This window comes from Thunnus thynnus, chromosome 24 (genome assembly GCF_963924715.1).
Source record: "Thunnus thynnus chromosome 24, fThuThy2.1, whole genome shotgun sequence".
Lineage (NCBI taxonomy): Eukaryota > Metazoa > Chordata > Actinopteri > Scombriformes > Scombridae > Thunnus > Thunnus thynnus.
The window spans coordinates 1,299,617-1,320,710 of record NC_089540.1 but is presented as its reverse complement, the minus strand read 5'-3'; the positions used below and the strand labels follow the sequence as shown (position 1 = coordinate 1,320,710).

General features: G+C 39.5%; 1 protein-coding gene across 3 annotated transcripts; it reads right to left on the bottom strand.

The window, feature by feature from the left end:
- Positions 1-365: 365 nt before the first annotated feature.
- sts (steroid sulfatase (microsomal), isozyme S) lies at positions 366-19,707 on the bottom strand. 3 transcript variants are annotated; one of them, XM_067583029.1, is made up of 10 exons: positions 19,583-19,707; positions 17,370-17,536; positions 15,651-15,772; positions 15,206-15,328; positions 13,519-13,930; positions 13,161-13,297; positions 8,316-8,453; positions 5,527-5,686; positions 5,106-5,227; positions 366-2,681 (listed from the first exon to the last, which is right to left on the bottom strand). In XM_067583029.1, exons 2-10 carry the CDS (start codon positions 17,516-17,518, stop codon positions 2,320-2,322), a joined length of 1,725 nt encoding a protein of 574 aa, XP_067439130.1. In that variant the 5' UTR covers positions 17,519-17,536; positions 19,583-19,707; the 3' UTR covers positions 366-2,319. The 3 variants fall into 3 exon arrangements, with proteins under 3 accessions (XP_067439130.1, XP_067439132.1, XP_067439131.1); XM_067583031.1 differs by having other exon boundaries at positions 15,206-15,283; XM_067583030.1 differs by having other exon boundaries at positions 19,478-19,699.
- Between the last annotated feature and the right edge of the window lie 1,387 nt (positions 19,708-21,094).

Here is a 21,094-nt window from a genome sequence, read left to right as displayed (position 1 = left end):
ATGAGGTATGAGAGCTGCCTTTACTGAAGCTATTAACCAATAGCTCACTGTACCCCCCACACAGCAACAACAAACCTCTACTTCCTGAAGGCCCACAGAGATTATTTCTATTAAAATCCCTAAAAAACATATTAGCTACTTTATTATTATTTTCTAAATCATGTCTGCTTGGAGGGATGTTTCTTATGGTAGTGTGTTTCTGTACTGACAAAAAATAATTAAATACATTTTTCATTCAATGATCCTTTTCACTTTATAACAAGATACTTTGTTATGACGTATTTCTCTCATTATTGCTACATACCAAAGATTCAGTTGTCTTATTTTAGCAACATATCACTTCATCAAGCTATACCACAAAAATGTATTATTGAGTTTGATTTTTATTTACCCTGATTCAAATCAACCACAAAGACACAACAATGAAAATTAATGCACAATGAGAGAAAATGCACCTTGGCATTGATTCTACAGTCTCTGGAACTCTTCTGGAGGGATGAACACCATTCTTCAAGAAGATATTCCCTCATTTGGTGTTTTGATGATGATGGTGGAGAGCGCTGTCTAACAATTTGGTCCAAAATCTCCCATAGGTGTTCAATTGGGTTGAGATCTGGTGACTGCGAAGGCCATAGCAGATGATTCACATCATTTTCATACTCAAACCATTCAGTGACCCCTCATGCCCTGTGAATTGGGGCATTGTCATCTTGGAAGAGACCACTCCATCAGGATAGAAATGTTTCATCATAGGATAAAGGTGATCAATCAGAACAACTTTGTATTGATTTGCAGTGACGCTTCCCTCTAAGGGGACAAGTGGACCCAAACCATGCCAGCAAAATGCCCCCCAAAGCATAACAGAGCCACCAGATCCCCTCACTGTAGGGGTGAAGCATTCAGACCTGTACCAGTTTTCCTTTAATTTGTCACCTGTGTCTATTAAAACTAACAAGATGAAGAGTAATTATCTGGTTGAATCAAAGTGTATCTGAGTTATAACATAAGACCTGAAATGATTAGGAAGATTTCCCCCTTTGAATTTGTATCTACAGTCCTGAAAGTCAGTATTTGCACAACTACAGATTTTTGTTCTTCAGCTCTGTGTTTCAGCACATTCAGTTAGAAATAAAATAATGGATAAAACATTAAAGTCTCAGCTTCAATTTGAGTAAGTTTACATCAGTATAGAAAGAACTGTGTGAGAAATATAGACCTTTTAACAAATAGTGCCCAAAGTCTTGCAGTTCAAAAGTAATTGGACAGACACACACCTGGCAATACACCGCAGAGAACGAGAGACATAGTAAACAAACTTATGCTGTAGCTATAAATCATGGGCAGACAGACAGTTGTTAGCAGTGGTACTGAAGAGCAAGAACCACACCAGCATCTAACCAGCATCTAATCTAGCCGGCTAACTAATGTTAGCAGTGCACTTTTCCCCAGTGAAAGTTTGTTTAGTTGCTCGTTCAACAAGCTAAGGTGCAGGACAAGATGTGTGTTCATGTTTGTAAGTTAGATAAGAAGGAGACTTTAGCAGGAAAGCTAATGTGGGTTGTTCAGAGTCTGTGGCTCTTGTGTAGCAGGATGCAATCAGGCTTAGTGTGACCGTCTGCTCTGCCTATATTAAAACGCCATGTTTCTGCTTCATGTAAAGATTTGATTTGCTATTTTGAAATAAGGTCTCCATCTACATAGATGGATAATTAATGGTATGCTGTCAAATTAATGCAAAACTAGGGGGCGTTATCATGAAACCAAAAAATGTTAAAATATAAATCTCCCCTTTTTAGCTTCTGATTTTTCATCTTAGTAGAACACAGGAGCAGATGAACATAAAGATATGAGATTAATATTTATCTTCTCATCTCATTCTTGGAAAGACAGCCAATGTGTGTATTTCCCAAAATGTTGAACTATTCCTTCATTTGTGAACTACTCTGTTTCTCTCACTTGGCTTCTTTAGCACTACCAACACTATAAATATGTTCTAATGTGCTGTTTGGACAGAAGGGATGCAAAGTGCCATTGACAGTTACACCGCCTTTCAGACACCATCCAATTAAGCTTATTTTAATTTGAAAGGCGCTTCCTTCACCTCCACTGTTGTATTTTCTTCCCATTTTATAATTTTTTGTGCAAATGGCTACTTTCACTTTATGACTGCTCTCCTCACTATGATTACCAGTGTCTCCCCCACTTTTAAAGAGTAATGAAAATACCACTGAAGTTGCAACCTGCTGCTGGACAGCAGTTGTCTCATGGAGTCAAGTCTGGAGTGCTGAGGTCACAGATGGAGCTCAGTTTCAGTCAGTATTAACCACTGAGCAGGTCCTGCTGGCACTGACAGAGCTGGCTGAGTGTGGAGCAGCAGGGCTGCAGCCACGGTTTCCACATCACATTCCCTGCAGATACCTGGATATCCACAGGCTTCACCAAGCTCCGATGCCTCTCCACAGCCTCCTCCATCACCGCCAGGATAGAGTAAAAGTCTGGCTCAGTGTCAGGAGTCAGTGGCGTGCTCTCTGAAGGGTCCCTCGAGAGGTCAAAGAGCAGCGGAGGATTGTGGTAAGTCACATAGTTTGATGTGCAGAAGCAGACATGTGTGTGGAAGCAGGCCGTCTCATTCTCTGGGTAGAAGTTTGGTGTGAAGTAAAACGCTTTCCACACTGCGCTACCTGAACAAATATAAATAAAATCTCAGTTATTGTAGTGCTGTCATCCAACATCAAGGGCAGAAGATGTTGTTTGGTACTGGAAAACTTAAAGGAGCAGGTCTGTATGCAAGAGTAATTGCAAAAAAGGTGGCATTAAGAAACTAATTAATGAAACAGGAAAAAGTGAACTCCAACAACTTCAACAATGTCTCCTACTTCACTGTAGAGTCCATTTTCATTGTATGTGCCCTGGAAGCTTCAAGTTTCCATGTCACACTTACTGTATTTAATTTGCATATTAGACCACGATTGGCTCCAATCTAGTTGTGATGTCACAAAATCAGCTCGTATGTGTATGTTTTAACCTCAGATTTTATCAGAGCACAGAAAAACTTCAACAGGTGACTATGACAACAGCCCTCTATGTCAAACTGAACATGCGTCAATCTGCACAATGAAGGTTCAGGTTTTTTCAAGTCTTAATGCAGTGCTGATGTGCCCATATGTGTATGTGGAAATAGGTGCAATTCCTACTCTCTGTACTGGCCTTGAAGCTATTTCCTTGGAATGCAACTACACTCTAAGAGATGAAGGACAAACTCTACAGCCCTTCTGTTCTGTTCAAATATGCATTCCAAATTTGGCTGAAGTTAAAATGAGGCTTTAGCAGTCTGAGTTAGCTAAATCAAGTCAGTATCTTTCACTGTTACAGTCTGTTTAGTATGAAATTCCCTCTTTTTTGTGTTTGTGGTATGAAGTTGAGTAGTAAATATGAGCAAATGCATTCCAGAGATTTCCTTTGAGAGAAATGGACATAATTACAGTGTTTGCTGTTCCACCTAACTGGAACCTACCATCTGCTCAGGTTACCACAGGGTAAGATAGACTGGCACGGAGCTTTCAAAGTATATACAACAACAAACAAACATTAATATAGGATTTTTGTTACTGCTGATACTCACAGTTTATCTATGTGCACACATGCACAGCTATGAGTGCACCAAGTTTAACAGAATGTCATCTGCTACACAACAGTTTGACTCGTCCTCTAAACTTGACAGTGCAGAGTCATTCACTGCTTAGAGGACCTAATGATGCATACATGTTTTCACTATCACTGATCAAGCAGATGATCTGCCTGACCATCACACATCACAAAACTCTCAAAAAAACACACATTATCACAGCAGGAAGCCCTTCATCAACAACATAACCTTGAAACTTCTATTTTCTTATTTGTACAACATGACTGATTAATTAATTGAAACACTGGACTGAATTTAATGATTTAACACACAAAAAACACTGGTGATGTTGGGAACCAGGTTGTAGTGAAAAAAGAGAGGAGCAACCTTTTTACAATTATAATAATCTTGAAACCACTAAATCCAACGTCTTGCCTTGAGGCAGGCAGTATATGTTTGGTTGTAGCGCCGCCAGCGCATATAAAGGGCAGATTATGTTATTTGGCACTGGAAACTTTTAAAGAGAGGCTAATGATGCAGGTCTGCAGGCTGGAGTATAACACAAATAACTTAAGCTGAAGCAAAAAACAAACAAAATCTGCAGCCTCACAGCAAGCTGCCACCTCCTCTGTTCCCTAATCCATCTCATCGACCAGTGACCGGCCTTCTACCTTCTCAGCCTCACCTAATTAGAACATACCATCTACTCAGGTGACCACAGGGTGAGATATACTGATACAAAGTCACATATGCACAGCTATGGGTGCACCAAATCAAACAGAATGTCATTCACTACAGAACAGTTTTATCCTTGCTTCTTCAACTTGACAGAGCTGTGACTCACTGCTAATAGCAGGTAATGATACACACCTGTTGTCACCATCACTGATTAAGAAGACCATCTGCCCGACCATCACAAAACTCTCAAAAAGAATCACAGCAGGACTGAAGCCCTTCAACAAAATATAACACTGTGAAACACAAATCACCTAACTGAAACCCAGATTCCATTATTTGTCTGATAAATTAACAGAAACATTAGACTGAAATTAGTGATTTAACACAAGAACACTAACTAGGGCCCGGTGAGTAGGGAGAGGAGCAAGCATTTCACATTGGCTGTCTACTTCACATCAGCATCCTGTCAGACTCTGAGCTAACTGTCATCGCTTAAGTCAACACAGCAAGTTTTTCTTTCTGCTATTGAAAAAAATGAAAACTTTGCAGAGTCAGATGTTGCTGCAGATATATAATCCACCATCTATGCTGGTGTGCTTAAGGATGATCCAACATCTGAGGTTTGAGAGTGAGCTTGTGAACAGAAACACTTTTAATGCAACAAATCAAACGCACGTTAGCCTTTCTTCTGCTGAATTTGATGGTATAGTTCTTATACTTGGTATATATATGTATATGCACAGTTCATTCACTAGATGTGGGAGATATTTGCACACCTGATTTGATAACTGTTTGGACTTACTGTTTTGGGGGTGCCATCTGACCGCGTTTAAGTAGGCATTGCAGTAGTGGAACAGAAACTCGTGCTTCGACCTCTCAACTCTCCCCTGAAGCAAATCCATGATGTCATGACCATCTATCTCCCTGCAGACCAGAGGACAGGAATTCAACAGTTAATCATCTATGAAAGGCAAACACATTCAGCTGCTCATTACTGTGAATCACAATGGCTGCTGAAACCCTCTGATCAAAGCCTCTGGATTACCTTAATACCCCTCTCTTCATTAGCAAACATGTTTGCTGTGCTCAGATCCTGCAGCACACTGACAGTGAGCCCAGTGTGTGAGAGACTCTCCCTTCTTTAAATGTGACCTAGATTTCCGGCTGCACTAGTTTTGACTGACATGTGGAAGGAGTGCTGTCTCACTGCTGTGCAGCCTCACCTGTCCTCCGGGACTGTGGCTCCACTCAGCCGCACCACTGTAGGAAACAGGTCCATGTTGCTGGTGGGCTCGTCCACCTGCCTGCCACCAGGGATTTTCCCAGGCCAACTCAGAATTCCTGGGACCCGGATCCCTCCTTCCCAATTTGTGGACTTCCCTGCTGCTCAGAGGAATGAAAAGAACACAAAGTCATGAGAGCCCTTCTCACCCAGCTACCATAACTCAGCTGGGTTCTGGTGTAGAAACAGCACTGGTTTGGTAACTAAAGGAACAACTTGCTACTTAAGACTGGCCACTTGCAGAGATAAAAGAGCATAGCAGACAGTGGCTGCTTCTCACTGCTCTTTGAATCAGGTCTGCTGAGTCCAAACAGCAGGATTATATCAAATCTGAGTCCATACTGCGAACCTTTGTCTGGCAGTCAGTCTTAAAATTGCTGCTGTCTCTTTTAGGACAAACCAATCCTGTAGTTTTTATTCATGATTTTTAGCTTCATCACACAGGGAGTTTGGTAACACTTCACTAACTATTTTACAGGTGTGTGAAAGGGTCATGGGGTCATGGAAAGTTAGGTTTAGTCAGTTTCCAAAGGAATTTCCTTGAAAGTATTTATATTCATGCATTCATTCATTTTTTTCTCTTTATTCACCATGTTGAATTGATGCTTGCCTTTAGACAGATGTTTTGCAGGTTCAGCTGACCTGCTGTGCTCTAAAAGATTCTCTGGGTTTTAATTGGAATTAATTAATTGTAAGGGTAGCAACTGACCCTTCAAAAACTATATTTCTCTTTTAGTGGACAAAATGTTTTGATTTAATGAGTTTGGCTGAAGTTGAAAACTTACCACACTCCAATAGACTCAATAGAGATCAGGAAAGAGCTGTTAATATTAGCCTAATTTCCAATATAGTAGCATCCAAACCAGTTTCCACAAAGTAAATGCTCCGGTCCTGACTGGGGATTTTTCTTATGCACCACACATTATAATAATAACAATAATAATACTAATTGCCATTCATATGATCAATGGGCTGCTCAGCAACTATTTTCCAAGACCTTGGCCAAAAAGGGAAGTTTAGTTTATTGGGCAGAAGTTATTTAAAACGGGTCCAGGGGTGGCTTTTTGAGAAGTGATTGAACTGTAGCTGATTTAAAATAATCAGGCACTTGACCAGATGAAAGTGAGGAATTGATATTCTTTAAAGAAGCGAGTTAGAAGAATGTCCAGTGAACAGGGGGATGATTTCATTTTAGTAATGACACTGGTTAAATGCTTAGTGGTGACTAATTTAAATGCTGGCAGGGTGCAAAGTATTTTATTGCAAAGGTCAGGGAGAGTTTGAGAGGGTGGGGTAATTGCATTCATAACAGCTTTAACCTTATTAGAGAAAAATGATAAAAACGCTTCACATTTATCAAATGAGGGCTCAAATGAAAACTGGGGGAGGGTTTGTGATGTGGCTGGTAATATCAAAGAGGCGCCTGGAGTCATGTTTATGTTTAGCTATAAGATCCGAGAAATAATTAGTACGTGCAATTTTAACTTCCAAGTTAAAATTTTTTCATGAGATCCCTCAGCCTGGTGAGTGGAAACTTCTGCAGCCCTACATTTGCATTCTGCTTTATGACAATTGCTCTTTAGATTTCATCATTAAGCCAAGGCTGAGATGGCATTTTAGGCTTCTTACACCTAACAGGAGCAACATTGTCTAAAATATTTACACAAGGGGAATGAAAAGAATTTAAGATACCGAGCAGAGCAGAGCTAGAGGTCAGAAGAGACAAGGGCTTGGCAAAATGTACCTGCTGAGGATGAATTGAAAAAACAAGAGCAAGTGACTTGTGTATCACATCTCATAGTGCTGGAAAATTAGTTTTAAACAAAATGAGTTTATGGTCAGAAAACCCAATTTTCTCTACATAACACGTTATTCAGTAAACAACCAGAAGAAAAACCAGGTCAAGGATGTGGCCCTTATTGAGTGAAGCTTCAGTTGGGGCCCAAACAAGATTAAAAGAATCTATCACACTTAACTCTGAAGCTAGGGGATTCTCAGGGCAGCATACATGTACATTAAAATCATCTTGAGTCTGAATATTATCATATTCAGGTAATAACAATAGATAAAAGTTCGGAAAATTGTTCTATAAAACCTACAGTAGACTTGGGTGGTGTATATACTAAAATACAAAGATTTTTTGTTGACCCTTTCAAAACAAAAAGCAAAATTTCAAAAGAAGAGAATGAACCCAGATCAGATCTAGATCACTTTAAGCTATTTTTATATGACACTGCTAAACCACCCCCACGTCCGGTTATTCTGGGTTCGTTTAGGAAAGTGTAACCTGGTGGGGAGCATTCCACAAGAGGAATGTTGTCACCATCAGATAGCCAGGTTTCTGTTAGCAGGAAAAAATGGTGGTCATAAGAAGTAATGAGATCATTGCATTTGACCAACCTATCAACTGACTTTTTTGGGGAACTATTTGTTATATTTTAGAATCACACTAAAAAAAATCAATTTAAACAATGGGAAGTATATGGGATGACAATTTATGAGACTGACAGCTGGTGAGGAGTTTTTGATTTTGGGAGAGGGATAAAGATCTAATACAGTTTTGTGTATTTAAAAGCCTAATCAGTAATTTTTACCATATATAAATTACAGGTATATTCACATTTTAAATTACGACAGTTCATCTTGCAGTCATTATCTCAAATCACAAGACATACTGTATATCTGCTGTCTGTCCCTGATGTACAGACAGAGATGGGAAAGTATTTTTACCTTTATATATTCCATTCCAGCCCCTGTGGACCTCTCCTGTGGCAGAGATTTCCTCCAGGTGAGCACCCTGGTCTGAAGTCAGGTAAACTAGAGTGTTCTCTCTAAGACTGAGTCTGTCCAGAGTCTGCATGATCTGACCTGAGAACAGACACAATATAACAGCACATTGGAACTGAAATTAGACAATGAAGTGTGAGTTTAAAGGGCAGGTTCACATTTATTTCACATCTATTTTAAAGCAATACTGGCATAACCATACAGTACACTATGTACACTGAAAGAGTTATTGGTCACTGTAATCATTCCTCCAATTCATATGGGAGGTGAAATAATCCCTTAATAATGCAATTCCTATGTAAGAGATAGGGGGCAAAATCCACCGTCTTCAAGCTTTAAACTCATTCTTTCAGCTGGAGCTAATACCTCACCAGTCAAATAAAGAGGGTCTCTTCCAAAATGTTGTCTTTTTAGTATAAAATTCCCTCTCTGTGTTACTTTCCTCCACTGCAGCTAAGCAAAGATTGAAAATGCTGAATCAACAGGGTTCACAAGGAGGTTTTCACAAGTTAGGATCCAAAAACACTTCAACCAGACAAATTTTGTCACCTCCATTCTCAATGTCATATCCATATATCAAGAGGATAATGTAATAGATCTACTGAATTGTACTGAGCCTGGGGCCAACTGAAAATGAGGTGTAAACAACTATGTGGAAGAGCTGTGATTTTCCTTTCTAAAGTTAGAGGTCTTTATATCCTCTTCTCACTTGCACGACAAAATTACAAATCAAAATATGTTTAAAGGGCAGGTTCACAGTTTTTCAAGTCTGTCTTGAAACAACAGTCAGGAGCCCAAATGAATATTGAAACATGTTTTTCTTACTGTAATCATTCCTCCTGTTCATACTGACCATTAGAAGATCCCTTCGTAATGCACTTACAATGTAAGTGATGGGGGACGAAATTCACAGTCCTCCTTCTGTGCAAAAATATATCTAAAAGTTTATCTGAAGCTAATATGAAGCTTCAGTGTCCAAATGAGTCAAATCAAGTAGATATCAATGTTTCAGTCTTAAGTCTTTAGTGCCAAAGTCCCTCTTTTTGTTACTATACTTCCACAGCAGCTCAAAAGGGAACACAAAGAGGGAATTTGATGCTTAAGACTGTAAATGTGGTAGATATCCACTTGATATGACTAACTCAGACTGCTGAAGCCTCATATAAGCTTCAGACAAACTTTTAAATACATTTTTGCACAGAAGGAGGACTGTGAATCTTTTAATAGCCAATATGAACAGGAGGAGTGATTACAGCCAGGAAAACCTCTTTCAGTGTTCATATGGGCAACCTAACTACCCGAACCTATCCTTTAAATCCATCTTGAGTGAAGCGTTAGATGTGTAGCCAACATTTCAAAGGAACAAAAGATATACAAGGTAAATATCATTCCTATGCAAATACATGGTAAAAAATAAAACATGTTCCAGTAAAAGTATAGCTGCAGAGTCCAAAAATGCAGAAGCTTGAAGAACTTTGTCATTAAGCAACTTTCATTGGAATGCATGGGGCCCCATTTTGGAATACAGTATCAAATCCTCTTCATCATCCATGGTTCATACCTCTTGCACACATTTAAAGTGGATCGATTGTGTGGGCATGGCTGTATGTCAGGCTGTGCTCAGTAGCATCCTCAGCTGGCTTGTTTACAAAATGAGGAATGACAAGGAGAACTGAACCTGCCTTCCAATAGCTGGAGGCATAGACATTTTTGCCCACTTATGTCAAATTACCTTAAAAAATGTCAATATTTGCTGCACTCCTTAACACATTAATATTTACAGTGTATGGATGTGTTAACAGCTCAAACATTTTTTGTGTTAAGTTGGTCTTTGAGGAGCAATTTCAGACTTGTTTTGTACAGAAAAAAAGAAAAATGTTGTCTTCCTGGGGTTGAAAGGTTCAAGTCTGTTGAACTTGTGACCATACCCGACTGTGATGTTGTGTTGCACAGTAGAGTGCGGTGCTGTACTTCACAGGGAGTAAATGGAATAGCAACTACTTGATGACAGCCCCAGTAGGATTCTAAGATTGGTGTATTTCCGTCTAAGTACTCTAAGAATAATTACATACAATACATTGCCCTCCCCCTTTGTGCTGACACAATACTTCCCAAACTAAAATAATTGGGCTAATTAGACATGCATTAGGAAACGGTACCCCACATTCAGTCCATTGTGGGTTCTGAAAACTGTCCTTGAGACTGAACAGCAGTCAGCCTACTCCAAATGATTTCAGAAAAACCTTGTTATAATAAAGGACTAGCTAATGCAGTTAAAGCAAGCCTGTGTAACTCAAAGCACAAAATTAAATCACATTTTTTTCTCATACAAATAACTGAGTTTAACTAAGTTTTTTTTAGGTCAATACACTAAGGGACCAATAAAAAAATGTTAGCTACTGCTAAAGTTAGCTACTCGCCCACTGGCTAACTTCAGCTAGCCAGTGACATGAGGGCTCAAGTGACATTTGATTGGGTCAACCCACATCAGCTGACCTCGTCCTCTTGACCAGGGTTTAGACGAGGCTGCCCAGCGTTGGTGAACTGGCATTACCAGGACCGAATATTAAAGGTACACTGTGGAGTTTTTGCCCTCTAGTGGCTCTATGGAGCAGTTTTTCAATGAGCAAGTAGCCATTTTGTTTGTCTCATTCACCTGCAGAAGGATGCACGCTTGTTTCACACTGTTCCACTGATCTTTAAACCAATTCGCATCATACACCTATAACCTCTTTTTGTTTAGAAGAATGTTCCACAGGGCCCTTTCAATTCCAAGATACTGACATTTAAATATCATCTAATCAATCCACAAAAAAGAGAGAACCGAGTTCTTGTTGAGCTGTGATTGTTGTGTTAGGGGAAAGGGGCAGTCCATAACCACATATGGCAAGTATTCAGAAAAGTTGCATATGGATACTTTAACACGAGTCTACAGCAATGCTAGCAGCTCAGTGACACTGCACATAGGGCACAGTGGTGCTTTGAGCTAAATGCTAACATCAGCATGCTAACATCCTCACAATCAGGGTGCGATTTGCGATGTGATGGTCTGTATATCCCTGCCTCTGCTGAGTTATTTTTATAAACCTTATAGTGATTTAGACCATGTAAAATATCTAAAATAAAAATAGGCTATTTAAAAAATATATAGAGTAAAATCTTACATGCAGCCACTAACATGAACAGTGTGGTGATATCTTAAAATGCAGTACCACTAATCTCTTGAAAAATCTCCACTTGTTTTCAACTTAATACCAAAAGGCAAAATTGTACCTTGAAATATATAGTCAAGATTTCCTCTCACAAATAGTTAGGGTCTCAATAATTAATTTAGCTTCTTCTAATATGTGTCTTTTCAGCAATTCTGAGTACCATTGTTCCATTGAGGAGATGTTAAGGCTTTAAAACCACATTTCAAATGCAGGGACTTTCCACAGGGACTAAGAACCTTTAGATCCTCTAGCTGTGTTTCCACCAGAGGAACCAAGGTCTGAATGAAGTTCTAGGTAGACTGTTCTGCCCCCCGAAAAGTGCCTGCTCGGGGGGTGGGAGGTTTTATTTTCCAAAAGTGCAGGAACTTTGGGGGCAGGGTTTGCAGATTGGTCAAACACACACCATGCAGCTGCTTCAACTTAAATACCTCTTCATTCATAAAACAAGGAAATACTCTAGTATCAATTAAGGGCCAGTTTAGGACGAGGAGAGGAAATTTCTCTTTGTTTGTTAAAAGTAAAAGTAAAGTTAGGCTTTGTTGTCAGCTTCCCACCACGTTTGCAAATGGGCTGAGAGTATGAGAGAGAGAGAGAGAGAGAGAGAGAGAGAGAGCAATGGTGGTCAAGTGAGCTAGAGAGTGAAAGAAGAGAGGGAGTGACAAGAACAAATCCTATGAATGAGAGAAATCAAACATTATTTTCTGATTGTTTCATGTCGTTATGTTCTAAAGCAGAAATAAAACCATCAAACATGCGGATGTTTTGCTGTGGAGACAGACGCTCTTACGTTTCAGTTTAATTTTCCATCTCTGTATTTCTCCTTCCTCATTACATCCACCTCATGCAGTAGTGAGTACAAAGAACAACAGGACAAATCTGTCTTGTTTTTTTCCTCATGTGTGAATGCTACGTTTCAAGACCCGCTGTCATTTTTTAATTCCTCATGGGTCTAATGTGCATGACCTGGTTCCTCAGATGTGGCGGAAACACAAACGGGATGCACAACAGGGACAAAATACCTGGAACTCATGGTCAAAATGGAGCTTAAGTTTGAGTTTGCTTGACTGACAGTTATCTCAGTCTATCATACTCAGCTGTAGTGGCTATCTTTCTCCCCTCTCAAGTAACTGACAAGGAAAAACAGTATTGTAAAGCAGTTTATAACTCTGTTGTAGTATATAAATAAAGTTCATTATTATTATTATTAATGGGGACTCTGATCTGAATTTTGTAAATGACATTTTTCACTTGTGTGATCAGCACAACCTCAATTCTATTCACCTCAGTTGAATTGGAGTGGAGTCAGAAATTTCAGAGACATATATTTCAAAACCTGGACAGATAAAAGCCAAACTATCTGCATGGATAGACAGAGAGACATTTGTTTTTGAAGGAAGTGGTTCTGCATGAATCAAACATTGTATTAACTGTGATTAACTTGTGTTTTTAGCATCCTGATGATTAGCTTGTTGACACAGAGGCAACAAGCTAATCTTGTGTCACGTAAATGACACTACACGCACTTTCAAAAGTCTGGGACCCTTCTGAGTGAATAAAGAGAAGAAGTAAGACTAACCTACACTCCAGTCCACCTCATGAACAGCATCCCCATAGATACCATGGCGGCTTGTTCCTCTGAATGGTGCTGAAGCAAACATGGCTGTGTGTACCTGCAGGAAGGAGAAAAACAGCAGGAAAGGCTTCGCTGAGTTCCTGCAAAAACAGAAAACATGACAATAAATATACTGCAATTAATACTTTTCTTTAAAGCGACATTTCAGATCAAAGAGTGCAGCTTTATCTTACTATTTGGAGAAACTGCTTTTTGCTTGTTGCTAAATGTGCCGTCCTTACAATGCATCCTCTCTGAGGTGCTATGTGTAGCATAAACAAGACCATAACTTTTTTGTGTGTTAACTGATTTTGACATGTACCTTTCTATGAATTCCACTGCCTCATGAGTCATCCTCTGAGTCAGGTTTTCAGATCTGTATGGCTGCTCCACAACTCTGTGATTCCTCATCAGTACACAGTTTAAGTACGGGATGATTTTAACGAATCCTGCTGTCAGAGCTGTGATCATGACCAGCAGAGACATCAGGCTCAGAATCAACCCTCTTCTGATGGTGATGAGGCCGCTGTAGTGGAGTAAGGCTGCGGTGACCAGGGTGATACCCATTGCCCCGTATGGTATATATTTATGGATCTGGAACACGGTGCCGTGGCCAGGCTGGCAGTCCCGCATGTTGGTCAAAGGGATGCCGAAGAAATAGTTAAAGCCGTGGACGCTGGGGTGGTGGCAGTGATCGTCACTGCTCTCACAGTTAAGCCCCAGGTGCCATTTCCCTGGAGAACAGAGAAAAAGAAAGAAAATGAAAAGGAAACCCCAAGAATAAGCCATAAGAGTGTCATTTTATTTAGCTCAAAGAGTAACTGTGGAGAGCAGGTTTTTAACTGTACATCTGGACCAGAGATGATATCTTTTTCATTCCACACATTCTTCTTCCTTGTCAAAACCTGGCTCCTACATTACTACTGTACACAGAAAAGAACCAGATGTTTTCTAGAGCAGGTGTTCATCTTCTGTAATGATGCTTGGATTGTAGGGCTGTCCCAATTCAGGATTCTCACAGTCAACCCTGATTCGACACCAATGCATCGACTATTTTCCTCTATATTTATCTCATTACATACTGTATATTTCATTCTTATAGGCCTACATACTAAACATTATAACTTTTGTTTCATTTTCTTTCTTCAATACAGCCTCCTATGAGAAATATTATTCATGTCTCCACCCAGTTACCCAGCACACAACTTATAACAGCTACATGAGTCTAATGTTTTACCAGTAAGTTTTAATGCTGTCGTTCATCATCTGTGATGTGAAGACATCAGATTTCCACAGTCAGAGAAATAAAAAGTATGCGTCCTGGTTTTAGTTCAGTTATAAAATCCAAGCACAGCACAGAGCGTCTCTCCTGATTGGCTGCTGACTGTCAGCACTGTCAGCTGAAGAGTCGATCACACCGGACAGTAGAGGAGGAGACGATAGAGATGCTGGTATGTGTCTGTTTAAACAGGAGTTTAGCCGACTTCACTGTATCGGAGCTGAAAGCGTCAGAGTCACAGCAGAGAACACAGTGGCTCTGCTCTGCGTTGCCTCTGTTTCCATCACAGTTATGTATTTGGGTCATTTAGAGTCAACAATCTGTAAAAGTTTACAGACCATCATGCTGTCACCCTGCATTAGTCTGTGTATAATAACATGGCAAAAAAAAAAGCAGCGATTCAACTGAAAAAATGCGAGTTGACTCGGGGGCTTATTGACTGATGCATTGACTCAGTGACTTTTAGCGGGCAGCCCTACATTACCAAAACCCCAGGTTCCCCCCTGCAAGTCCATTGGTTTATCATAATTCAATTGGCACATAATGTCAGCTTATCTGGACTTCCCATAGCCAATAAACCTATTGTATGTCATGGAAAGACACTGGTAATTCAGGTTTTTTTCTCAGTGTATAAACATAGTCATAAATCTTTACCGCATGGCAAATATTTAAGAAGCTGCCATCAGCAGTAAGAGCCACACTTCTGAAATGAAGGATAATTGCAGTGTACCTATTAGAGCGGTCTCATAGCCTTGTTGTTTGGCAATCTTGGCGAAGGTCACCTCTTTGCTCGGAAGACCTCCAGATGCTGCAGTAAATATAAAGACACCTATTTCTCTAGTCCCAGCTATACCTGTTAGAGAGGAGAGTGAAGAAAACTAATCATTACAACGCAAAAAAAACATTACATCTGGTACGTACGACTGTGTGAACTTAGGTCAAAAATATTAAAATCTATCTTAAAATTTGTTGATTAGGGCTTGTGTGTATGTGAACTGGACTCATGGAAATCTTTCCTGTTCAATAATTCAGTCTCTAAATAAATGTCTCTCCTCAGGCAGTGGAGTAAAGATGAGTTTAATGTAACACTGTTGAACAGTTCTCTGTGGCCTGCAGACCAACATTAAACACTGTGTCAGTCACTAAAGTTTGTTGTATGGGTGTGTTAAACAGACCTGATCTTATTGGGTATCGCCCAGTGAGGAATGCTGCCCTGCTGGGAGTGCAGAGACTGGCTGCAGCGATGTGGTGCGTCAGCTTCACTCCTTCCTGCGCCAACTGGTCAATATTGGGAGTCCTATAAAACATAATTCATATCCGGTCACAGGGCAGGTTCACATTTTTTAAAGACTGTTTCTTAATGCTGCTTTGAATTCAATTTAAGAATAATTCATCATCCAAAACAAAGAACAATGGTTCCTCAGGAACAACAACACAACTTCTGTTGTCAGTACTAAATGTGAGTGAGAAAAGGGTCGCCATACATAACTCCGTTCCATAATAATATGCAGGCATACATTTGAGTGAGAGAGTCAAACTAACAATCAATTAAAACTGTAAACTTAAAGGTACATCAAGCTCAAATTGTGAATATGTAACTAAAGCTGGATTTATGGTCACTCAGAACTGGTTCTTAGAAGGTTTAATGGGCTTTCCAACCATCCGACAAGCATGTCTTAAGGAGTATACAGCCACCATTCTTGCCATCAGCTCTTAGAAATATCAATTGCTGCTAGTTGATCACATGTTTTAGTTACTTTAAGGAAAAGTTTGGAGCAAGGAGTTCTAAGGATTTATAGTTATTTATGATTTCTAAGCGGTTTATGTATGTTTAGCAGTGATGAACAGATAATAAATAATAATAAAGAAAATATATTTATCATGTCTGTATGTTCAGATTCAACTCAGTTATGACTCAAACTATAGCAATTCAGCACTAAGAAAATGACTGGTTTATTCTAACCACGACCACTACTATTCTGTAACCACACTGTTATTATTGTGGCTTTGTCAGTGTCAGTTGGGGCTGAAGACTACAAGTTTGAAAATCTGGGAGTGTGGACATCTCTGCTGGAGGATGGAGTCAAGGTGCATTGTGGGTAATGTAGGAGCCAGGTTTTGACAAAGAAGAATAATGTGTGAAATAAAGAAGATCTGTGGTTCTGCTGCATTGATTTTGATCCTTTTTTTTTTAATTGTCCATTGTGACTAAATAACTATTTTAACCCTAACAGTAACCAAGTGGAGGTTTTTTTTGCCTAAATCTAACCAAACCTTAACAATAGCATTGTCACATTATGAAGCAGATTTATTTTTATTTTTTTAAGGATTATTTTTTTCGCTTTTTTGCCTTTTTTGGAAGCTGACAGTGCAGAGAAGGACAGGGAACATGGTTAGTGTTAGGGGTGTGACATGCAACAAAGGTCCACTTCTGGAACTGAACCTCAGACATCCTCGGATATTTTTCAACCATGATGATGTTGTCATGCTAATAGAGGTGTCAGATCAGAAAACGCTTCTATGTGTCATTCTGGATGGATCATATTTTGCCGTTTAATTTGGATGACTTGTTGGAAAAAGTACAGGTGTAATTCATTAGCTTGTGGGTGGGAGGCATCAGGAACTGTCTGCACTCTCCCCAAGACAACGGTGGAGTCAACAGTGACAATATCCACGGTAGAAGAGAACTGTCTCCAAATTGTGAAGAGGTAAATAGATTTAAAAAAAAGAAATCCATTGTTTACAGGTGTACAGTTTTCAGACTAATAGCCTGCAGGATTACAGGTTGCTCCATTCATGTGAATAACTTGTTAGCTGTGATTCATCAGTAGTAAAACTCTACTCAAGCCATCCAGCAGCACAGAGCCACAGAAAGCAGCTCAATGTGTCTTTACCTCAGTGTTTTATTGCCATAGCAGCCCAAGTCTCCAATTCCCAGGTCATCCACCATCATCAGGACAAAATTGGGCTTGTTGCTCTCCTGAAGAGAGACACAGCTCACCTCCAAGAGCAGCAGAGAGGACAGCAGCCACCAGGACTTCATGTTGTCAGAGCAGGAACACTGGAGGAGCAGAGACATCAAATATTTACAATTGTAGTTTATAGATCAACTTGCAGCCATTGACATCCCCTCATCCCGGAATCCTCCCAGCTCACTGTTGATGCCCTTAAATCATCACAGCTCACAGTTGAGCTGGTGGATTATGCTGATGATGGACAACTGCACTTATATGATTAAAGGTGACCACAGGATGACATAAAACTTTCACAGACACCATTCAATTCTACATCTGAGTGACTCCAAAGACAACTTTTAGTGGGGTATTATTTTTTCAAAATGGTTTATGAATTGTCAAAAAAAAAAGATCAGATCAGGTGTCTGCCAGACATGAACGATCCATTAAACACTGCAATGTTCATTTGCTGCATTGAGCTCATTTTGATGCATTACGGTGTAGATGAAATGTCCTGAGCTGATTCTACTGTATCAAGGTCGATCTGGGCATATTTTAAATGGATCTGTAGTCTATAGGCTATAGCTTATGTGAGTGAAAATATGTGTGATAGTGAAGAATGATTTAGGAGCACCTGACGATGGCTGTAATACAAATCCTGGTGATGGAGAACATAATGGACAGTGGAAATGGAGAATCCTGAACAGCTAACATCACAGCATCTTGCTTTTGGAAGCATTTTGATAACAGCCTTGTGTCAGTTAAACAGACACATAATGAATGCTGCCCAGAGACGAAGAAGAGGGCTGACAGTGAAAAACGCCTCACAAGACAAAGAAAATCAGCAAATCCTCACAAATGACTGGCTGGAACCATCAAATGCTTAGTAGGGCTGCAAGTAATGGTTGTTTTCATTGACAACCAATTTGCCGGTTATTTTAAAAGGCCAAAAGATATTTAATTAATTTGTCACATGAGACATGGGAAAGCGGCAGATCTAACCATGTGGAAGTTGGGAACCAGTTTTGAGGGGTTTTTTCACAGTTTGCATGTCGTTGATTGATGGACTGTAGATTAACTGACTGTTTCATTGACATTTCAGCACTAATATCAGGGCTCGACAGCCAGGTTGCCACTGGCAACGATTTTGAGAAAGTGGCAACCAATGCTTGGCCTTTGGTTACCATCAGTGGCAACCACTTTTTAACTTATAAAAACAGGGACAGCAAACAGCAAACATGTTCCCCAAAATAAATCATTTTTCTGTTTTTTAAATTTGTTGCATTAGTGATATTTACACTAACTTGTTCTTAACTAGTTCTGTCACATTCATTTGCTGACCACGCACACTGCCAGTTTGGAAGTGATGTCATGGGTACACAGATTCACACATTGTCACATGACTGCACCAGGATGTTCAGTAGATGTCACTTAGGCACTTCATAGAGATAAAATCAAGGATAAAGCTGTATAAGGAATTTTCCAGAACATTGAAAGGGTTGGTGACACATGTGTCACCATGGGTTCTTATGGGTTAAGTTTGACTGTGGGGTGAAAAGTCCGACTAATCCGTCAACATCACAAACGAATGTGCAAGCAACCAGTGACTTGCTGGATTCATTTTAGAGGGATCTGTGAAGAACATGACAACAGCTGCACTACTGGTATGTTGTAAGGCCCTATACCAGGAACTGAGGGTGGACACTGAAAATTCAAATTCAAACACTTAAAATTCAAATTCTGTAAAGTATCAGATAAAACACAAACTACAAATAATTTTGTTCGCTACTGTAATAAAGCCTTTAAACATTATTTTATGTCATATGTTTATTATTAAGCTGACGTATGACTGCAGAGTATCTTAATTACTCAAAACATAAGCTGACTTAATATGACAACCATTTTCAGCAACCAAAAGTTGATGCCTGGATGTCAGCCAGGCAGCCACTTCTAAGTTAGCGTTGAGCCCTGAATATACTGGATTGGTGTACTGCTTTTTTAATGTTTGATTGTACGTTTTGTATTTTCATTTGTAACAATTTACTTACATAGTGTCCCTTTCGATATGTATACGTGTTTGTGAAATAATAATAAAAATGCAAAAGTTAAATAAATTAAATTTAAATGACTCGCGTTGAATGGCAGGAGATGACCTTGAAGAAGCAGCAGCAGCAGCAGCAGCAGCTGTACTCTGGCCTGTACTCTGGTCCGCTGTTTTACGAGGAAGCTCGAGTGGTTCATGTTTACCTTCCGCTCTTCTGACGTCATGAAGGTAGTAGTCATTCAAACTTTCAGAAGTAGTGCGGTAGTGTCAGCCGCGAATCTCGCGATACAACGAGTGTGAGCTTGTTCATCCACAGCCGAAATATAGCGCTTCACTTCCGGTCTAGAGTTTCAAAACTAAACTTGATGGACGTGTTGCAGAGATAAAAATAAGAACCAAGAAATTATTACAAATATAGCATATACAATAAACCTGAAGCATTTTGCACCTATTTGAATTCAGGAAACATAAAGCCAAAATCCAGTAAAACAAAGCTGACATACAGCATTGAACCCTCACAGACTTTACTGAATAGGTTCCTGGCTGTAATCGTTCCTCCTGTTCAAACTGGCTATTAAAAGATCCCCTTCAAATGTGCTTTCAATGTAAGTGATGGGGACAAAATCCACAGTGTGCCCACACAGTCATTTAGTGCAAAAATGCATTTAATAGTTGATGTGAAGCTTATATGAGGCTTCAGCAGTCTGAGTTAGTCATATCAAGTGGATATCTGACACATTTACAGTCTTTTTAGCATCAAATTCTCTCTTTGTGTTTCCCTGGACAGTGTTTCCCTGTTGAGCTGCAGTGGAAGTATAGTAACAAAAAGAGAAACGTTGGCACTAAAAAGACTGACATTGAAAGATGTCAACTTGATTTGATGCTGAGGCTTCATATTAGCTTCAAATGAACTTTTAAATACATTTTTGCACAGAAGAAGGACTGTGGATTTTGTCCCCCATCTCTTACATTGTAAGTGCATTATGAAGGGATCTTCTAATGGTCAGTATGAACAAGAGGAATGATTACAGCAAGAAAAACTTGTTTCAGTGTTCATTTGGGCTCCTGACTGTGCCTTTTAAGACAGACTTGAAACATTGTGAATCCATCCTTTAATTAACATCACCTGTGTGCTCATACAATGTCTGAGTGCAAGAAAATGCTAAAATGCTTCATGAGGATGGGGACAGCAAGTGGTGACATCACATTACCTGGGCAGAGACAGAGCTTTATATTTTTATAGGAACGTGATTTATTAGGATTGAATGTTTGTCTGTATGTTTTCAAAATATTTTATGGAATTTGATGGAAACCAAATTTGTCATAAAAAGATTTAATTAACATGCAATATTTTTTAATATTTTCTAAATTTGATCTTTTTACAATTTTCCCCTGTCGTTCCAGCATTAGGAATTGTGGCTTATTCCCTCAAATTAATTCTGCACCATTGCAGACTTGATGGAAAGTGACTTTAAAAGTCTGCAAGAGAACTCTAATTCTCTTTTCAATTCCACAGGAACAGCCCTAATCCCTCATTGAATTGTAAGAAATGCACATTTAAGTCTGTGACTCTGAATAGGTTGTTGTTTTTACTGAGCCTCGAGAACTGAGACCTCCTCCC

Excerpts from the sequence above, each read along its gene's own strand:
- sts (XM_067583029.1), bottom strand. The coding sequence starts at position 17,518 with ATGAAGTCCTGGTGGCTGCTGTCCTCTCTGCTGCTCTTGGAGGTGAGC. Across the intron at positions 13,931-15,205 it reads CTATGAGACCGCTCTAATAG|GGAAATGGCACCTGGGGCTT; the intron begins GTACACTGCAAT and ends TCTGTTCTCCAG. Across the intron at positions 13,298-13,518 it reads GCAGTGGAATTCATAGAAAG|GAACTCAGCGAAGCCTTTCC; the intron begins GTACATGTCAAA and ends CTGTTTTTGCAG.